At 55.5% G+C, this 19,655-nt stretch overlaps 3 protein-coding genes across 3 annotated transcripts; 1 reads left to right on the top strand and 2 right to left on the bottom strand.

The window, feature by feature from the left end:
* Window positions 1-5,654: 5,654 nt before the first annotated feature.
* On the top strand, window positions 5,655-6,850 carry NCS54_00151900 (Adenine phosphoribosyltransferase; the record flags this gene model as incomplete). The annotated part of the gene is made up of 2 exons (XM_053147145.1): window positions 5,655-6,636; window positions 6,705-6,850. Exons 1-2 carry the CDS (start codon window positions 6,114-6,116, stop codon window positions 6,848-6,850), a joined length of 669 nt encoding a protein of 222 aa, XP_053003120.1. The 5' UTR covers window positions 5,655-6,113.
* Window positions 6,851-7,454: 604 nt separating this feature from the next.
* On the bottom strand, window positions 7,455-10,641 carry NCS54_00151800 (Alpha-1,2-Mannosidase; the record flags this gene model as incomplete). Its single annotated transcript, XM_053147144.1, has 2 exons — window positions 7,455-10,424; window positions 10,483-10,641. The coding sequence occupies 2 exons, from the start codon at window positions 10,639-10,641 to the stop codon at window positions 7,455-7,457; spliced, it is 3,129 nt and encodes a 1,042-aa protein (XP_053003119.1).
* Window positions 10,642-14,013: 3,372 nt separating this feature from the next.
* On the bottom strand, window positions 14,014-15,745 carry NCS54_00151700 (Hypothetical protein; the record flags this gene model as incomplete). The annotated part of the gene is made up of 3 exons (XM_053147143.1): window positions 14,014-14,526; window positions 14,578-15,513; window positions 15,608-15,745. 3 exons carry the CDS (start codon window positions 15,743-15,745, stop codon window positions 14,014-14,016), a joined length of 1,587 nt encoding a protein of 528 aa, XP_053003118.1.
* Between the last annotated feature and the right edge of the window lie 3,910 nt (window positions 15,746-19,655).

Genomic DNA, 19,655 nt, shown 5'->3' with positions numbered 1-19,655 from the left:
AGTCTGAAGTTAATTACTGTCGCGCAAATCAACAGAGACGAGTTTCAACTCATGTGTGGTATGCGTTGGGTCCATATCGACTGGAGGGCGTTGATATAGAGTTTCCCCGCCAAAACTCTTGGTTCTCAACATCAATTGATGTGTGTTATGGGTTGACGAAACTTATGCGCATAATCAACTGAGGGGCACTGGAGCTGGGATTTGCAGACCTGACAGCATACCTCCCGAGCTGCCACATTTCTCACGAAACTCGGATCATGTTTTCTGGGCTGAGCTGATACTCAGAGGTTTCCATGTCTCGTGGTGGATATGTCTCGAGAAACTCGATACTGGCGAGAGAAATGGCGACATGGCAACAGAACCATGCTGGTCAGTTGGTTCAACTCGTCGAGCGTTTGAACAATAGCAGGGCCATTTCCTAAAAGGTCCAGTCGCATGCGATCTGAGTTGATAATTGATCTGTTGCTGGGTCATGGCTGTTGGGTGCCTGTACGAATGTCATGCTGGCACAGCGGCCCCATATATCCATGCTTGGTAGGGGGATCCATGGCATCATCGCCCATCGGAGAAGATGGGGACGCTTGTATCGAAGCTTGGGACTGTACGGCCCGGACAAACGCCACCAGGCATGATGACAACGACGCGACTGCGGCTAATGCAAGCCCCGGCGGCCGTCTTCTTGACGGAAGAGTGCTACAAACAGCGGTCAAAACTCCGCTGTTATCAATAACCGGTCAACCAGTGTAAGAGAGGGCAGATGATGCTGTGATGGACAAGCAGCCGGTCAGAGGTTTCTGGAGGGGAGAATATGCAAGACATTGGACGAAGGGCTGGGGGAACATGGTGGCACAGCAAGGAGAGGGAGTCACGACAGATGGATAAGGCTAAGGGTGGGTCAGACGAACAAGGCAATGGGCTCCGGCATGGCCAGAGAGACACACACAGAAGAAGCCGATGCAGAAGCGGGCTGCGGCGCGGGTGCAGACGCACAAGCAAGCAGGAGCAGCAGATCCAAACGCAGACGCAGACGCATCAGAGTTCTGCAGGGTGGTGAGAGTGAGGAGCTAGCAGCCGGGACCAGGGCTGGAGCAAAGGTTGCAACACCATTGCGGACTGGTCATACATGAGTGGCCATGATTCGCAGCAACACCTTTGCGAGCCTCAAGAACCCACCCCGGCCGAGCTGACGAGGTCATATTGAACCCGCCTGCCGAATGCCTTGGAGGGCTCTAATCTGGGCGGGCTGGTGGACAGACGGCTAAAGAGAACCATGCGACGCGCATGCAATGTCATGCGCGTGAACGTGAAGGTACCTGGTCCGTCCATATGTGCGTGCCTCATCGTCGGGATCCATATCGGGCTGCAGAGTCTCAGATATCAACAGCCTGGTGGAGTCGCGCCAGAGTCAGTCAGAGGATCGCGGGCTGATTGTCACAGGGAACCTGCCCAGTCGATAGCATCAGAACACTGCGAGTGATTTGCCGACAAAACAGGGGTGCTTCTAGCTTGCCAGAGCGATGGTCGGAGAAGCCTGATGAGTCGAGCGAGCCTGGCAGCCTGGCCGTCGGTTTTGGCCGCAATGGACTCATCGAGATGAGCTCTTCGTCACGTCTGGAATGGAGAAGACTGTCCAGGGTCCACTGTGTTCGTACGTCTCCTCCGGAGGAGGGCAGTTTGTGTAGACCGAACCTCTCCACTGTTGCAACTCGGCCGGACGACTTTGTCGCCTCCATGTAGGTATGGACTGATGCAGGGGAATTTGATGCCGCACAGTTGCAACCCAAGTCGCACCAAGCTGCACTCACTGGTGGAGCGTCGTGGATCGTTTGGGGAAGCCCTCACAGAGTGGGAGGGCACTCATTGCTGGGAAACACGGGCTTCCGAGTGAAGAGTCATACATACCCTCCCATTCGCGACAGGCACATGTACTGTACTGTAGGTATTCTGTCGGCATCGCCAGGGTGCGTGTGCTTGGACGCCTCTCGCTCTGAAACAAGACCCACGAGCCAGGGCCAGCAAGGTTAATCATCTTGGTCTTCTTGTTTCATGCCGAGGCGCATTATCCGCTGATTAGAAGACGGGTTGCTCTTGCTGGCGAGCAAGTTTCTCAGCTCAGAAACGGAACCAAATAGAGGGCCGAGACGATAAAGAAAGGCTCCGACCAGTCCAGGGCTTGGGTGCACCATGGAACGATGGCTTGTCGCCGGGCTGCATGCTGCATGGGTTTATCGCGCCCAAGGCTGGACAACGGAAACGCAGTGGGCACCGAGGTGTCAGCGGAGCAGGTGGATAACCAGAGTCGATTGAAGGAGTGGACAGAGAGCGCGCAGTCTGAGTGGATGGTGTGGATATCCATGGGGAGTTGGCTGGATCGATGGGCAACAGAAATTGGTGACTTGGACGCTCCAACAACATGACTGTCAGATCTAACGAGCGACTATGAGAACTCTAAAACTCTTCGCTTATGCCGACAAGCATGACGATGGCGTGAAGATGGAGATCTATTGGAGGATGAAGGGAAACAAAAAGCCGAGGAGGGTTGTCGACTATCCATTGGAGATAATAGCAATGAGTTAGGTAGGAAGGCACGCATGTCGCATAACTAAGGCAAGTACAGCATTATCGGACCATGAAGCCCTAGCGCAGGAAGGAACCGAGGACGGCAGGCGCCCGACGGACGCACCTTCCGTTAATTGAGGAGCCTCCCCGCGGGATGGATGGGGACGAAACTGACATTTTACAGGGACCAGATCAGTTGAGAAAAATGTGAGAGTGCAATGAGTGTAGCAGTCCAAAGAAGGAATCTGTCACAGCTGCCTGAGAAAAAGGAAAGAAAATTGCCCAGGTCCTGAGGTTGGTATGTTCCATCGTCGAGTCTCCCTCCGGCTCTTCAAAGACGTTTCCCAAAGAGGCAGTTCACCGTTTCGCTCTGATATTAATCCCTGGCCTTTTTCGACTCCTTCTCCGGCACCAGGGATTTTGTCCATTTCACACTCCCCCAAGGAAGCCGAGAGAATTTGTCATTGACGCTGCCTTGCTTGGATATGTACGACGTCGTCATTTCGAGTGAGAAGTCGTAATGGATGATGGTGAAATGTCAAGCTCAGCCATGGCCACCAAGCTGTGAAGTGGGGAGCTGGCTGCGGCCATGGATGCCAGACATGGGACTATAAGCGCCAAGTACCAGCCAAGTATCCATTCTGAACAGCAGCAGAGCACCGACGCTCTTGAATCGTACCTCATATCATGGCTGGCTGGTGATCCGCCGGGCTTGGGAGCTGGCATACTACGGCACGCCCTTGCATGGATACCTATCTCACCCCGAGTCGTGCCTCATCGGCCTCGCTCCCCCTTTACGCCTGGCTTCTCCCATGAGCCGGCTGCTCTCGTCTAGGTATTTCGAGCTCTCCCCGAGCTCTCGCCGTGCATGCCCGTGTGGCTGTGCCGCCCTGGTAGATTGAACCGGGAACCCGGGGATAGGGAACCAGGCACACACGCCAGGGGAGCATGGCGATCGCATGGCCTTGATGGGCTGCTGAGGAAATAAAATAGCGAGGCCCAAATCGACCGGAGCACCTGAATCCCATCACAAAGATCCCAGTTTGTTTCCCAGGCCAGGGGTAGGGCACGTTTGGGGTTGGGATTGGGCCAGAGTCATGGGCAATCTCCATCTCGCCGTCCATCCATGGCCCGCCGCTGGCTAACGTGTATCCGCTCCGGCAAATCCATAGCGAAGAATTCTAGCGCCCCTTTGAGCATCCACCTTGCTCACGGCGGGAGGGCAGTAATTTTGCTCAGCACCAGGACGAGGGCGTTGTGTCTTGATACGTGTATCATGTCCAAAGAGCAATCTGACACTCGAGACCAGCGCACGTGTGCCCTGCTTGAACACGGGTGAAGACCCTCCCAGATACCACCCTTTGGAAACATCATTGGATCTTGCAGTTGCATAGATAGGTCCCTACAGATATTAATAGACAGACCCAGGACCGGAAACCCAGTAGCCGGCGGCGGCGCTGGGGTAATTAGGGGGTAACGGGATGAGAATGACACAGTCCCTTAGTTAATTATCGACGTGCACATGTGGGAAAATTTTTCGAAATAGAAGGATAGAAGGAAAAAACAAAGACCAACCAAAACCCAACGGGGTCCATTTGGTGGCGGTTGAGTGCTGCGCCGGGCTGGGGCTGGTCCCGCGATCAGTATACCTTGACGGTACGCAGGCCAGACGCACGGAGTAGCGCCGGAGGCCAGCCCGGGGTCTCACGGCGTCTCACGGCTCACGCACCCGACTCGCGCCGTGCGCCATTCATTCGCTGCCTCCGGGCTGATGCCGAACCCGCTGCTCCCTCTCGCCATCATGCATTCATGGAATGGATGGATGGCATCTTGACCCCAAGCCAAACCAAACAAGCACACGTTTACGATACGAGCCGGGCACGTATGTGAAATTCGTCACGGCATCCAGTATTGGCCTGTGTGAAAACGCCATTACTTCATCCGTGGGTCGATCGATGTCGGGCCCAGGACGGGGCCGGACCCAATGGGAGAATTTCCTAGGGGGTCAACTTGGAGCTTACATAGCAATGGATCTAATATTGGCATATCCCAAAGGCGGGCAGGCAAGTGATGGGAGAAACCAGATGCAAGCCGCCCCAAAGGGAGCAGCATGCAGTGACTGTGGGTAAGAAATGGCGTTTGACAGATCAGAACCGTCGTCAAGTCGACTGCCGTCTTTGTTTACAAGGGTAGTTAGCTGGAGGTTCCGTCGGCCATGATGTGGTTCGCTTCTGATCTATTGCACAACGCGCTGCATTTGCTGCCACTGTCACGGTTTGTGGACGCAACCACTGTCTCTCGCTAGGTGTGTGATATGACCCCAGTGCTTGGACTCCATGGCACCCTTCATGCTAGGCATTCATTCACGCACGGGGTAGTAGCAGGTGCTCACCAAGCCATGCAAGACGGTTGTTCTGTGTTACCGATATATCCGCAGTTGTACGACACACGAACAAGGCCAAGTTACACCTTTTCCACGTAGTCCCTTGTGTTGGTGACCCGGATAGTCTCCGATGCAAACAACCAGAGTAATCTTACACGGAGAAGAGTACCTTGGAAGCTTCCGTCTATCCTCCAGCATGCAACCTCAACAACGCTCCCATACCGCTACGTCCACACCGACTCTCTGGAATTCTCATCAGTCTTGTTCCTTGATCGATGCGCTCCATGCTTATCCGCTGGCGCTGGTGAACCAAGCTCCAGTAATAAGATAGTAAAGTATGAGTTATTAGTAAAGTACCTGCCCATGTACCTAGCAAAGTACTTCCCCATCGGGATGCAGTCGAGCGAGACCAGACAGAGTCTTAGGCACTGCTGGGGCTGCCTGGAGCGTGCTAGCATTGACCACAAGACGGTCATTGCCCACCGCCCTCCAACCAGCCGCATCCAATCTGTCCCGTAAATTCATCGCTGCCGACGTCCCCAGTCCAGGGAAAAAGGTGGAAAAAGGAAGGAAAAAAAAGTTGTCGAGCCCAAAAAATTTTCCCCCTCCTCCACCTTGCAGCTTCCCATTACACCCCTGGTAGCCTCGCTGCACTTCCCTGTCGGGTTTCCCCTCCCCCTCGCTCCCAATCGCTCAATCGCTCCTGCCATTCCCCCACCAAACCTCGCACGCCCAAGCACCACCTGCGGTCCTGCACCCCTCCTTCCTCATCCCGTCGCCATTGCCTGTCCGTCCGTCGTACCTTCCCCTTCCCTGCCCCGGCGTTGACTTGTCCGGGCTGCCTGCTGCTTTCGAATTGTACCTGCCTGCTACATCTGCTGCCCGTCAGGTACGAAATCTCGACCAAGTACCTTGCGGATACGGAGCACGTACCTTGTTCGTACTTTCCTCCCGTCTGCTCAGTCCTTCTTCCGACCACCGACCAAAAACCAAACCACACTCCCTCTTCCTTGTGCCTGGCAACCGGCCTCCGCTCGCCCTTTCCCAACCTGTATCCCTCGTCTCTTCTCTCTCTCTCCCCTTCCTTCCTTTTCCCTTCCTCCCCTCCCTCCTTCACTCCTTCTTCTCCCCCCCTCCTCTTCCTTCCTCTTCTCTTCTTCCTCTCTCCACAATGAGCGCCCAAGAGCCAGTCTCCTCCACCACTCCATCCTCCGTGACAAACATCACCACGTCTACCGCCGCCGCCAGCCAAGATGCCTCGGGACGACAGCCCTCCTCCTCCTCCTCCCGTTCCGCCGAACTCGCCGGTGCAAAGATAAGCCTGCGCCAGACTCTGCGCAGCTTCCCCGACTTCCCTATTCCGGGTATTAACTTCGTCGATATTATGCCCCTCTTCGCCGACCCAACCGCCCATGCCACTCTCGTCAACGCCCTCGAGCTCCAGGTCACCGAGTCTTTCCAGGCCAAGCCTGACGTTATCGTCGGCCTTGATGCCCGCGGCTTCCTCTTCGGTCCCGGCCTCGCCCTCCGCCTCGGCGTTCCCTTTGCCGCCGTTCGCAAGAAGGGCAAGCTCCCTGGACCCTGTGTCACTGCCGAGTACGGCAAGGAGTATGGCACGGATTTCTTCCAGATGCAGGAAGACGCCGTTCGCGAGGGCCAGAAGGTCCTCGTTGTTGACGATATCATTGCCACGGGTGAGTCAATCCGCTCACTATCGCATCATGCATAGCGTTTCCCGGACCCAGATTGACGTGCTCTCTAGGTGGTTCCGCGAAGGCTGCGGCCGACCTCGTTCACCAGCTCAAGGGCGAGGTTGTAGGATACTTGTTTATTCTCCAGATTCCCGGCCTCAACGGCCGAGATAAGCTCGGCAACATCCCCACTCAGATTCTCCTCGAAGACGCTTAGGTGGTGGATACCCTGCTTCCTCTTCTTCGATCCCATTTCCAGCGAATATTCGATTCCGGGCCATAGATCGACGTCGACGAACTCATAATGCTTGCCCCGCGGCGACGCGGGCATGGGGATTCTGCTAGAAGTTTCGAGTCCTTTGTCATCTTTTTTGTTTCTGAACTTGAATCGTCTGTCGTGGCTCTGGCCAAACTTTACAGCATTTTCCTACCTGTTGAGATCTTACACTGGTTGGCGTTTTTGTGGAGGGTATTATTTTCAACAATAAAAGTCTTTCGGGCTCGCGCATATAGAAAGGGGATTCGGAGGGTACGTTGATATAACCATAAGATCTCGATCTAATTACGAAATGATTGCAATGTTTCTTGTCATGAGGATCGAATTCGGTTCGATCCATCTGAATATTCGCTTTGAAGACCGTCACTTACTCCATTTGTTGGTTTAACCCTTCTCCACCAGATCGCACACAATGTCTTACGTCTGAGTCAACAATTCAATTCTACGATATCTATTCGTACCCACGCTACCGGAAAATGCTCGTGTTACCACTCGCTACATAAAAGCCACCTCAAGACAAACGCCGAGACATGCATAATCTGGTTTATATCACAATGGCGTTTTCAATCAACATTCCTTGACTCTCAACCACATACTTCCGGCGCATTCCCACGCCCTTTGCCTCGCCAAACCGCCCATAATCACCCCTGGCACCACGCATGAGAACCATGGGAATACCGCTAAGCCGTTCCATGCCCTTGGGCGTCAACTGCCCCACTGTCAGAAGCGGGCGTACCATGTCATCAGAGCCTTGGGAATCGTCATCCTCTGGACCCTCGTCTACGACAATCACAAGTTGTAACGAGTTCGGCCCTGGCGAGAAACTCGGGACACGCTCCAGCTTCTCACTAAAGGAACAGCCGCCACGACGCATGACGATGATCTGATGCTGGCGTGGTGCGGATTCAGGCAGCGGCGCATCGCATGCATGGCCGGCGAGGAAGACGGTTCTCCAGGGAAAGTTGGCGAGAGGATTGCGAGCATTGTAGCTTGGCGAGGCCGACGTCGGAGTGTCAATGATTGGCGGCATGGGGAAGGCGCCGGCGCCGGTTGCCGTGTAGGCCGACCACCGGAGTATGGTGGGGCCGGGCTCCGGCTCCGACTCCGGGATGTCGGTATATGTGGGTTCAAAGACGGAGCTCACGGCACGAAGCAGTGATTTGAACAGAGACTCTGAAGCAATGGGTGGCTGGCTGGCTACAGCATCGCTGGATGCGTTCGCTCCATTGGCGGGAGCTGGCTCGCTGGCATTCTGCTTATCCGGCACGTCGAGCAGAAGGTCGATCTCGACAATGTCCTTCCGCCGGAGGCAGGTGAAGGCCTCGTCCTTGTAGTGCCGTACGTGCTCCGCGTGGAAGAATACATTCTCATGGCGACCGAGCTCCCTGCTTGCCGCGTGAGTGATCCTCCAAGTTCGATCTGGAAGCTCGCCATCCGGCTGACGCTCCAAATGCAGCCGCATGCCATCGAGGTTGCGAACCGTTGGCCCGTTGTGGGTATACCATACAAGAGACGCTCCGAAACGTGAAACCAGCGAGCTGGCTGCATCGCCGGCCGGGAACTCTATCAATGTCGTGATGCGCTCAACGGGTGCGGTGCAGGTACCATTTTGCGGAAGCATTGTCGGGGGCAACGTCCAGGGGAAGAGTGTGTAGTTAGTCTTGGCTCTGTACCGGGTCACTCGTCTCTTGTCTTTGTCTGTGATCTCGATGGTCTCAAGGGGGCCGTGGATGTTTGGCGTATTGTGCAAGTCGACAAAACGAGAAACGCTGAATAGGTCTTGTCGAGCTGCTGTTGCTGACTCGGCTAGCAATCCTGGGACAGGAGGCACAGGACAGGTATTCGTGTAGGTCTCGTCGTAATGCTTGTATCCAGTGACATCGCGTTTTATTAGAGGGCGACGTCCAGTTGGTTTTGCTCGACGATGTTTGGGGAGAATGAGGGGATGACCTTCGGTGGAAAAGACGTACGCAGCATCGAGTTTGTTGAGCGCATGGTCGGGATCGAAGAGCAGGTACATATACTTTGTCGTCTCGCCCAGGAAGAAGCTCTCCATGCGATCAGACTTTTCCCCTGTACGGACGTCTTGAAGACCAGCCCACCCGCAGGGAGCATAGCATCGTCGTTCGACGTCCTTCAGAACCATTTCTCCAACATACAAGTACCATGGGTCTTTTGTAGCACGGTAAATGTAGTATGTCGACTCTATGAACTCGGGGCGGCCTGGCCACCAACCGAGACCCTGGTCAACGTTGCCGTCTCGGACAGACCAGCGCTCAGGGATCGCTGCGTATCGTGTCCAGAGAGCGGTATAGACGAGATTTGCTTCGATCGCCTCATCAACCTCGCCAGCCATGGCCAAGAGGCCAGGGTAAAATGCCCCCAAGCTATCAATCCACATGGTATAAGGTTGACCAGTAGCTCGATGGTTGTTCGAGTAGTACGGATAATGACTCTTGTCGGTGTAAAGGTATCTCTTGACGGAGGCGTGAGCTTCATGCCATGCTTGGAGGAAAGCGTCTGAAGAGTGAAGTTCTGTGGGGAGAGGAGGATGAAGAGCGTTGGGATCTAGCCACCCGGTGCTACTCTGTCGATGGGATGTTGATGCATTCAGCAGATCGTGCCCAGCGAGTAGGATGTGGCTCTTGAGAGCATACTCAAAGAAGCTGTCCATGCCGGCACCAATTCCAGCATGCGGACTTATCCATTGACCTCGCTCTGCATCAATACCATTGCCAATAAGACCGATCTCACTCCTCCTGCCCCAAACCGCCCAGAAGGCTCGTTTTGCAGCCTGCTCAAACCGAGGGTCCCCTGAAAGGCGGCTTAGGACGGTGAACTCGAGAGTCAGACTTCCTGCTCCAGCACTACATGTTTCGGTGATTTCTTCAGGTGCACCATCTGAAGAAGGCTTTTCTTCGTCGGCATCACGATGAAGAGGCGAGTTGGTGTAGAAGGGAATGCCATGTCGAAGGTTGACTCGAGGATATGGAATGCCTGTGTCTGTGAAGAATGCAGGAAGAAGTCTCTGACCGAGGTCGAGCGCAAGTCTGAGCAGTTGCCCGTCGTATTCAAATCCATTGGACCATGATATAGGCGCCAGTTCCAAGGGATCATCATCCTTCACGTCGGCTGCCTTTACATCGTATCCAGTAATAGGTAACTCGCCAATCGCAAAGAGATGCGCGCTGAGAAGACCACCGAGTCCGCGTATGACCGTCTCGAAGACCTGGACCTTGCTATCGAGGTCAAACCCAAACGCGCGGAGGCCTTGGCCTGACGCACCTGGCCGTCCATCGCCATAGTATTTGACAAACTTTGCCACTCCATCTTGAAAGTCGCCCAACGCTCGCGATCCTGTGTACGTCCCATCGTCAGGTCCTCCGGCAAGGATAGCCAGGGTCGATAAACTGTCGATGAGTGTGAGGGAGTAGTTTCCTAGGGCGTCGTTGAGTCCGATGTGGGCGGGGTTCTCGCGATCTCGAGTCAGGGGGGCGCATGTCAAAGGACGAAGCTATCGAGACAATGTTAATAAGTGCAATCGACTTGACATTTGATACCGCATGACATACCTCGTCTTCAGGGAACCCATGCTCCATGTAGTTGCTGAAACCATGGTAGAACATGTCCACTGTTTCTCGGCGCAACCGGGCAAGGTGGTCTTGCCGCATTGCCTGTGCCGTCCATGGTAGCACGGCACATACGAAGAGTAGGACAGTGGCCAGCAACATCCTGTTCCTTGATCATGAAGACAAAGCCTTGGGGATTCTAGCCAGGGGGTGATGGCGCTCGAGAGCTGCTAGGCTCATCGAGAGAAGCCGTAAAGCAGCGAAACCGAGTGGGTGGCATGTAGGACGTCAGTGATCGCCTTGTTTTTCGCGCGCGACAGGCGCCCGGCGTCAGTCTCTGGAGTTTCAGAAGGAACCACAGGCTGGTGAAGTGATGGCGATGCTGTCATCTTTTCGACGGCGCCACATCTCTTCAAGATGTGGCGGGTGTGTGTGGCTGACTGTCTTCCGTCACAGCTGACAAGATCCCGCAAGGCTACGAGGAACCCACCTTCCGCCTTCCCTTCTCGATCGTCTTTTCAGGCCAACGCTCCTTCATGCCTGACATCCACGGCGTTAGATTTTCCGATGGTAACGTCGGGTATCAGTAGGTAGGCTCCCGGCACGGCTTCCCGGACTCGCTTCCCTTGATCTCTTTTGCCCAGTGTCAAATCTCCACATCTCTCTGCTGAGCCTTCGATTGCCTGTCGTCAACTTGGTTGCCCACAGATCCCGGTCCTGCTCAAAGCAAAAAGCCCCGAGCCCCGAGGCTCGCGCCACCACGATGGGGGGTCGCGATGCAGATAGTGTGTCTCATCCCTGACAGGAAGCAGAAGCGCCAAAACAGGGCTCACAGACAAGCTTCAGTTAGTTTGCTCTTTGTCTAACGACCCTTCAGCGGCAAGCGCCAACGCACGCCATTTCCATCGCAGCCGAGTGCTACTCAGTGTTGGTCACGGCTTGTTGAACTCGGTGGAAGGCTGTTAAGCGCGTTACAGCACAGCAACCATCAGGTTCTATCACTCTCATCACACGCGCGGGCGGCTCTGGTATGGTGTGGTTGGCATCAAGGACGCGCCCACAATGAGATGGATGGTGCGAACCAGCCTGGAAAGGCCATGTACAGATACATGCCGCCTCGACACTGCCATGGGCATTGAAACAGGATCGGATCAGTCCCCACTCGAGCTCCATTGAAGATCCTCCACTCCACGGTCAACGACGAGCCACGCGGAGACTGGCCGGTGATGGCAGCTCCTAGCGTCATACTACGTGCGTAGTAAGTTTGCTCTCTTCCCTCCTGGCTTGTTTTAGGGTCGCTGGCTTTCCTCTCGCATGGGCAACGGCGCCGTGTTTGCTTGCCGGAGCCCCCGAAGATAGCGTATACCACATACGCCCATTTCAAAGAGAAAATCGGCACATGCGACAGCAGCGCATGAGGCGGCGGGCAAGATGAACTACGTATGTATTGTTCCCCAAACGACACATGCTTCCAGTTCGATAGCCAGCCCTAGGCAACCCCAATGCTCATGCTGTGCGATAGCGGTGTGCCTGCGTTGGTGGGCAGGGACCGAATCTTGTGCATCTCTTGTCACTCTACCAGTATCCGCTCTGGCAGTCTGGACTAGCTCAGCCAAGGGCCATCCCCATCGCAAACTGTTCAACTCCCGCATCTTGCGGTGCTGCAGCCTTCTCGACTGGTTTCTACTCCGGACCTTGTTTCGTCTAGCCAAGGATACAGCTCTGGGCTCCGCCGACACAGCCGTTTCTCACTGCTTGCTTGACCCAACTTTGCTGATCAGCTTTTCGAACATGACAAGTGCTCAAGGTGTTGCAACCTGTGATATCATTGGACTGCCAGACATAGGACCCTAAAGTTGCTGGGTCCGTCAATGCCCTGTTCTCACAGCAAGTGGGTATCTATGTCCTTGGCTTCAATTTCACCTGCCTTCGTCCCGGTGTTAGATGCACCGAAGTCAATAACGTTTTCTTCCGCCCCAATGTCAACTACTAGCTTCCTCGTGCCTCGGGGTCGCTTTGCCAACGGCCGAGTCTGATGCCCGAGAACCATTATGTTGTATCCCGAGGTGTGTCACGGAGGATGAACCTGATCTGTCCAGGGCGCTTCGGTGCGGTCCCGATTGTACGGCTGTCGTTTCTCACCTACATGAGTCTGGTGTGATACAATGACAACACTCGGCATTGCGTTGAAACCACTCTGCTTGGTGGTGCAGCACACGGTGTGATCCCCAGCTTCTGCATCGGAGAACTGGCTAGGACTTCCTCGGACATGGGGCACACGCAGGTGTCGCTCGCAATGCCCTTCGGCCTCTAGAATTAGTCTGCTGAGCCTTGGCCTCCTCCGCATTTGAGGGAACAATCTCACAATGCACCACTGTCCTATTGTAAGACGGTTTTGGCCAGCCCAACTTCCCCACAGGGCACAGGGGGGCCACGGTCGTTTTGGGCAACCCACATCCGAACATTGCAGTCTACGGAACCATCTATTCCCCGGGCCATTATTCACGGCCATGAGTAAGCCCCACGACGTCCTATCTATCTGGTTTGTTCAGTGTTCCACGGGCTACGGTGCTGTACAGAACTAGAGAGGGACAACGGGTCAAGTTACGCACAAACTCGGGCGGACGGACGGCGCTCAACGCTTCGCAACACGCCTCAACCCTAGCACTGCCGAACTGTCAAACGGCGTGATCTGCATCGGGGGCTAAGCCTGGATCCCTGACGGCCAGGGCGTCCGTCGACGGGGCCACTAGTTTAGGCTCGAGGCGACCCCATCGAGCTTGTCTCGACACCACACCCTCCCTGCTGCGCTGGCGACAAATGGAACCCTTGCCAGCCTGACCCAGCTGCATGCAAGTTGCAGCGACAATCAAATTTACTTGAAGCGCAATTTTCCAGACTGTCGGGACCGCAGGCTTGGATAAGTCTCTCAATACGAGGTTGAGTTGTCTCACTCTCGCTCGACATGTGCCGTGCCCGCCCCCTTTCTCTGCCCCCTGCTCTTGCACAACACGCCACTGAGTTCAGCTCTCAATCGCCAATCTAGAGGCCCCTCAACCCGTGCGTCAAGGAAATATTGACCCCAGACTTGTACGAAGCCACTCGGGATCACTTGACTTTGCACGTGCTGCGCGGAAAAGGCGTCTGCTTTGAAGTGGAGGGCCGATGAGTTTCGGAGAGTATGACGAAAGAATAGGGCTCTACTGAGAGTGAAGACCAGGTAGACTGCCCTGGCCTTACAACCAAGATTCGAAACGATCAGAACAAGAGGCTCAACAAGACTCAGCACAGCGCAATGACTTGGAAACCCACATCAGGGTCGTCTTTAGAAGCTCTATCTAAAAGCATATTTCGGAAGGGGTATATGGAAGATTTCTCATGCATTTCGCAAACATCCAGAATGACAGGAAACATGGGTAGAAAACAAGGAGTGTGGGCTCTTCGTCGAGAAGATGAAGCAATCTAAAACGGTATCCAGCAGGGGAAAGCACTTTACCACCCGATCCCAACCTTGCGCCTTGAAGCCGCCAACCTCTAAGATCCTCTCCGTCCTCCGTACATGGTCTGCGATCCTGGACTCATTCTCATCATTGGTTGCATACGGTCATTTCTTTGTTGCATCACTCCGGGCTCCATCTTGATCTGCTGGTCCCATAGATGCATTTCCATCATGTTGTTGGGGTTTGCGGAGGCCTCGTCATCGAGCTTGAAGGGGCCATGGACTTGGTTGATAACCTCGTCCTCATGGGTGTTGTGTGAGCCAACGCTCATCATTTCGTCGTTGGCCGGGACGTCACTGTCGTCGACTCCGCGAGCGCCCGAGCGCTTTCTTGTTGACAGGGATTTGCGACGTCGTCGGATATTGGCATCGCCGTGTGACTCCATGTACAGTCCCTCCTCAAGCTTCAGGTCGTTGACGACCTTGACCTCGATATCGCTGGCGCTTAACCGCATGTTTCGGGAGCCGCCTAACTCGATGAATGCCTCGAGGATCATCTGGTACCGGTTCTTTTCGACTCTCATCCAAGCTTCACGGAGAAGTTCCTCCTGGAGAAACAGTTAGCCATTGAATATCAGAGGGGTGCGCAGGGGACTAACATCTTTGTTGATCCAATCGATATACTTGGATCGGCCACGCTTGAACTTCATCTGCAGCATTTCCTTGCCGGGGCACTTGTGAAATCGGTCCTTGAAGTCGTTCTGGATGCTCTCCCACATGTCCTGGCCCTTTTGGTGGCGGTGCTGCCATCGTGATTCAAAGATGCAGCGCTCTTCTTCGGGACAGCTGCTCTTCAGGTTGGGTGGGACTTCTTGCCCGAAGCAGTTCTTGTGTTCGTCAAGAGGATCTTCTGCCACAATGTTCCGAGCTGCGCCAGACCTCTTGGACTGGCGCTTCTTGACGCGATTGGGAGCCTGTAAAACGCGCCGGCGGGGAGATCCAGTAACAGAGCGAGGGACATCTGCTGGCAAACCATGCAGCCCCTGATCTTCCATGCTGGGTCGGCGTTGCTGGCGGAACTGGGAAGGGTGAGGCTCATGCAACAGAGGCGCATGGGGCATCTCGCGGTGGTGCATTCCCATGGGCATGTGTTGGCTTTCTCGCATCATCATCTGGTTCTGATGGTCGACTGGAGCTGCTACACTGAGGTAGTAGGGTTGGTTCATGGTCTGCGGTTCGGGTCCAGTCGACACACCAAAGTTACCCATGTAGGGCTCTGGCGGTCCTGGAGTTCGGCGGCCCTCGTGGACATAGTTGGGGTCAAGGAACTCTTGAGTCACTGGGGGCTGAGAAGTCATTGGCGAGCTGGTTTGGGGAGACTGGCCGTTGACGTCGAATTGGCCCGGCCACTGCTGGTGGTACATCTTGGAACTTCCCGGAGGGGTTGGCTGCTGGTTAGGAGTCGTTGGAGGAGGAGGATACTGCTGGTGTGCAATTTTAGACACCTGGTGCAGAGGAGGAGAGCCAGCAACTGAAATGGGAGTCAAGAGCGACGAATCGCACTGGCCAGGGATACTGTTGAAGGAGGAGGAGACCTGTTTTTGGTAAAAGTCAGTCTCGTCGCCACTACCACGAGCAGGGGTGCCAGATATGGCTACTGCATATCCGTCCTTCGGAGGAAGAACTCACAGATGCGTATGGAGTCAAGTCAGGGTAGGGGGAGGCTGGCAAGGCAGCAGTCGTTGGGACAGCGTCGTGCAAGTTGGAAGCTCCCGAGAGACCATCCGAATGGGGTAGACCTGGGGCAATATACTGCTGCTCAACCATGATCAAGTGGGTATCAAGCTGGGATCTTGGACAGCTGTAGTCCAAAGTGGTCGGGTTATCAGCGGGGCTGGGGGATAGAATGCTTTTGTGAGAAGTGGTGTACAGCCGTTGGTGTCGTGGCGGCGGGTGGGAGAGTCTGTCTGAGACTGGCGCATTTATGAACAAAGACTGAGGTGCTCCGGGATGGCATCAAGCCCTGGCGAGGCAGATAGGGAAGAGGAGAGGTGAGATGGGATTCAGCCTTTCCTGGCCGCGGCCGCTTTTTGAAGACCCGGTATGTCCAGAGATGGAGGCCAAGCGCAAGTGCAAGGGCAAGAGGAACAAGAAGAAGAAGAAGAACGGGTTGCAAGTGACAGAGCCTTGTGGAGACGCGGACGCAGTCGCAGACACACAACGGAGACGGCCCGGCCTCTTTGTATAAATGGACTTTGGAGGTGAAGAGGCAGTGGAGCGCAGATCGACCGAGCTCGTTGGAGTGTAGGTAGGTTTGCAGGGAGGTCGAGGTCTGGAGAGCAAAGGTACCAGGACATTCTTGGAGAGCAGCGATATTAACAAGCCCAGGGATCTCTGGACCAGCGAGGAGAGACAGACCTGGTCAACCCAAGAGGCAGGGCAGGGGGAGGGGCGAACGGGGGGTAGACCGGGGTGTTGACAGAGGGATTGAGCCCCAAGGTACGGCCCTGCAATGACACTGACACTGGCACTCACTGGCAGCACTGGCATTGGTACTGGCAGAGGTGGCCACGGCTATGCCAAGGTACTTGAACTGTCGTGCATAAAGATAGCCGCCGAGGGTCTGAGGCAGAGGGACTGAGATGGGCTGGCTTATGCTGGGAATAGGGAAAACACTAAGGACAGAGGACGTGCATGCCAGTGGAGATGGACCAGGATGGAGGGGAGGGGAGGGGAGGGGCGCGGCTTTGGAGGGTGGGAGTGGATGTGGCGTGGGAGTGGGCACGACATGGGAAGCACAATGTATGGGGCATTGGAGCATGGGAGGAGTACAGTATGGGGGCATGGGCCATGGGTGTGTGAGATGATGAGATGGATGGGAAAATGGATGGATGGATGGGCGGATGGAGACGTTGGTCTCGAGAAGGGAAACAGCACCGAATAAGCCCGGTAGTTTTCTACTACCTACCGCAGAGAGAACGTCGCTGAGCGCGCCTCAAGGGAACTCCGAACCTCTCAGGCCGAATCACCAAAGCCCTGCGCACACACGCCTAGCGTCTCAGGTACGGGGTCTCGAGCATTCTACGAAACCGACACTCTGGATAGATTGTGTAATTGCCAATGCCTGGCACTCAAGACTGAGCCGAGCCCGAGGCGGTGGCAAGGAAGAGAGAGGAAGAGCAGATTTGCCCATCCCGCCAGAGCCGTCATGATCGACAGAGGGAGATGGAAAGAAGCGACTGAGGTGAGTGAGATTAAGAGTACTGTCAATGATGGAAACAACCCGGATTTGACAGGTTTGTATTGGTCTCGATAGTCGAGTGACACGACAACGACAATGTGGAGGGACGAGACATCTGCCGCGCTACTACCTCGACAACAGACATGGCTTTACCGTTCTGAGACGATTAGACGGGCGAGGAGACGGATGACCAGACAAGGCAAAACGAGGCAACTAGCCTCAACCAGGGGCAAGCTGAACTGGGACGGTGCTAGATGGGCTGCTAGGCAGGCTGCTAGAACCGACAGGCTGAGCTAAACATGACCCAGCCAGACAGGCGACAAGTATCCAGAAGAGCCAGAGCTGGAAGGTCGACATGCACCAGTGCCAATGGCCAGCCAGAGACAATGGGTGAGAGAGAACGCGGCAAGGTGGGTACCAGGTGGGCAGGGTCCGTTTGGTGTCGTCTGCAGCGGAGCAGAGGCAGAGGCAGAAACAGACAGGATAGGACAGGAAGCACTTCGGCCGAAATCCTGCTCATGCTGCCCGTCTGTGGTCGACAGGGCCTCGACGCTTACTGTACCTGAGGCCATGACTGAGAGCACAGATTACACATGGCCGGGAAGCGTAAGACAGTTGCGAATATGACCTGAATGATGATGGCTGACAGGAAGCTAGTACAAGGGCTGACAGCGAGTGCGCGGAAGGTCAATAATCCTGCGCGGGCCGTTTGGCGTCCATCGATCTCAAGATCGGCAGCGAAGAAAAAAAAAGGGTGCGCCAGTGACGTCCCGTACCGTACTGGGATGTGAGTGGAGGAGGCGCGAGAAGACAACCAGAAAATCAAGACGCCATAATCTAAATGGGGAGCAGGGGTCTCTTTACTTGGGGAACCTTTTAGGGCGACCACAGGGCCACGGCTAGAGAGACTAGGCCGCGACCACAGGCGCAGCCGAACGAACAGACGAGGGTGAAAGAGAGGCAAAGCAAACAAACGACCGACGACGACAACCAGGGCGAAAAGGGTGGCACAGTATTGCTGCCGAACCCAGGAACGGAAGCGGTCGACAAAAGAGGCCAAAAAGGAAGCCAGACGAGAAGCAGATACGCAGAACAGAACTGGTGGCTCCACAACCTCGCTTGACGACGACCGGCAGATTGCCTCGTCATCTTGTGGGAGGAGGAGGAGGAGGAGGTGTAGTAGTAGGTAGGTGAGGAGGAGGATGAGCGGAGACTCGGGGTCATTGATGATCCCGTCAGAGTTTCCCAGAGGTGGGCATCCGCGAGTTCTTGTATAGTTACGGATTGAAGCCGTACAGCACCGAGAAGGGCAACAACATCACCAACTGATCAGCCAAGCAAAGAGAAGTCTTGTCTGTTGGGCAAGCACACACACACACACGCAACACACACACGCAACAGACGCCGCGTGTATCGAAGAAAACCGTTGGATTTTGCACGTTGCCTGGTGTTGGCCAGCAAGACACACAAGGCAAGGCACACGCGGGCCAACGACCGAAATCGTCTGCTGCCGCGGTCGGATCGAGAAAGTTTACACCCTCGGCATCTCTGGCCCCTGGTCCGCGAATGCGACCCAATTCTTGACGTTACGTAGTGGCAGTGGCAGCAAGCAGGCCCGGAGGGAACCGCGTAGGTACTGTGTGTGCCGCACAAACTGACACTGACGTCTTGTCAAGGGGCAGGTCGCAACCCGCGTAGTGCTCCGGCTGGCTCAGCTGAGGGATGGCAGGAGGAGCCATGCTGAGAAGGGAAAGAATCCGGGCTCGTCGACTGCTCAGGTCCCCGATGCCTGTCGGTACAGTGTGGTAGCAGGACGGGACACAGAGAGAGAATGACAGCGAGAATGGCTCACAAAGGCACGACTAATACCAGCTGCATCTCCACCTGCGCAATAACCAACCCATGACGGTGATGGAGGTGACAGGGGTATCGGAGCTCGACCAGTCCGGCACAAGCTACGGCGCCGCTACGGGCGATACGTACCGGGTCTAGAAATGCGGCCCCGGGCCCGGCCATTCAGGGCACGGATCCGGAGCTTGGCGGTCCCACCACAAAGCTTAGCGTACCAAACTGCCGGGACGCGCTAGCAGGGTCAGGAACCACTCTTCTTCCACAACTGGAATAGCCCGAGCAAGGGGGTTCCCTGGCTGAGCGTGGGCCCCCTCTTGTGATGGCCGGTCGGCGGAGATGCGACCACCCCTCCTCTGCTCGTCGTCTCTTTCCCTCTCCCCACCCCACGATTAGCGGCAACCAATGGGCGCGCACTCCGGTAGCTGCGCCTTTCCGGAAGAGGCATGGGTACGCGCGCGTCTAGGCGCTGTGAAGAGGACCGCCATTGGGCAGCGGCTGGGCAGTAAGCGAACGTCCACTGCTGCCCACTGTCCACTGCCACTGACTGCGACTGCGAATGCGCTGCGACTGCGACTGCGACTGCCAGCGCACACCCACATCTACATCCATCCATCATTCATTGCACCTTCCCCTCTGTGGACACGC

The sequence above is a fragment of the Fusarium falciforme genome, chromosome 1 (genome assembly GCF_026873545.1).
Source record: "Fusarium falciforme chromosome 1, complete sequence".
Lineage (NCBI taxonomy): Eukaryota > Fungi > Ascomycota > Sordariomycetes > Hypocreales > Nectriaceae > Fusarium > Fusarium falciforme.
Note: the sequence above shows the minus strand (reverse complement) of the source record. Positions and strands in the feature narration are given on the sequence as shown.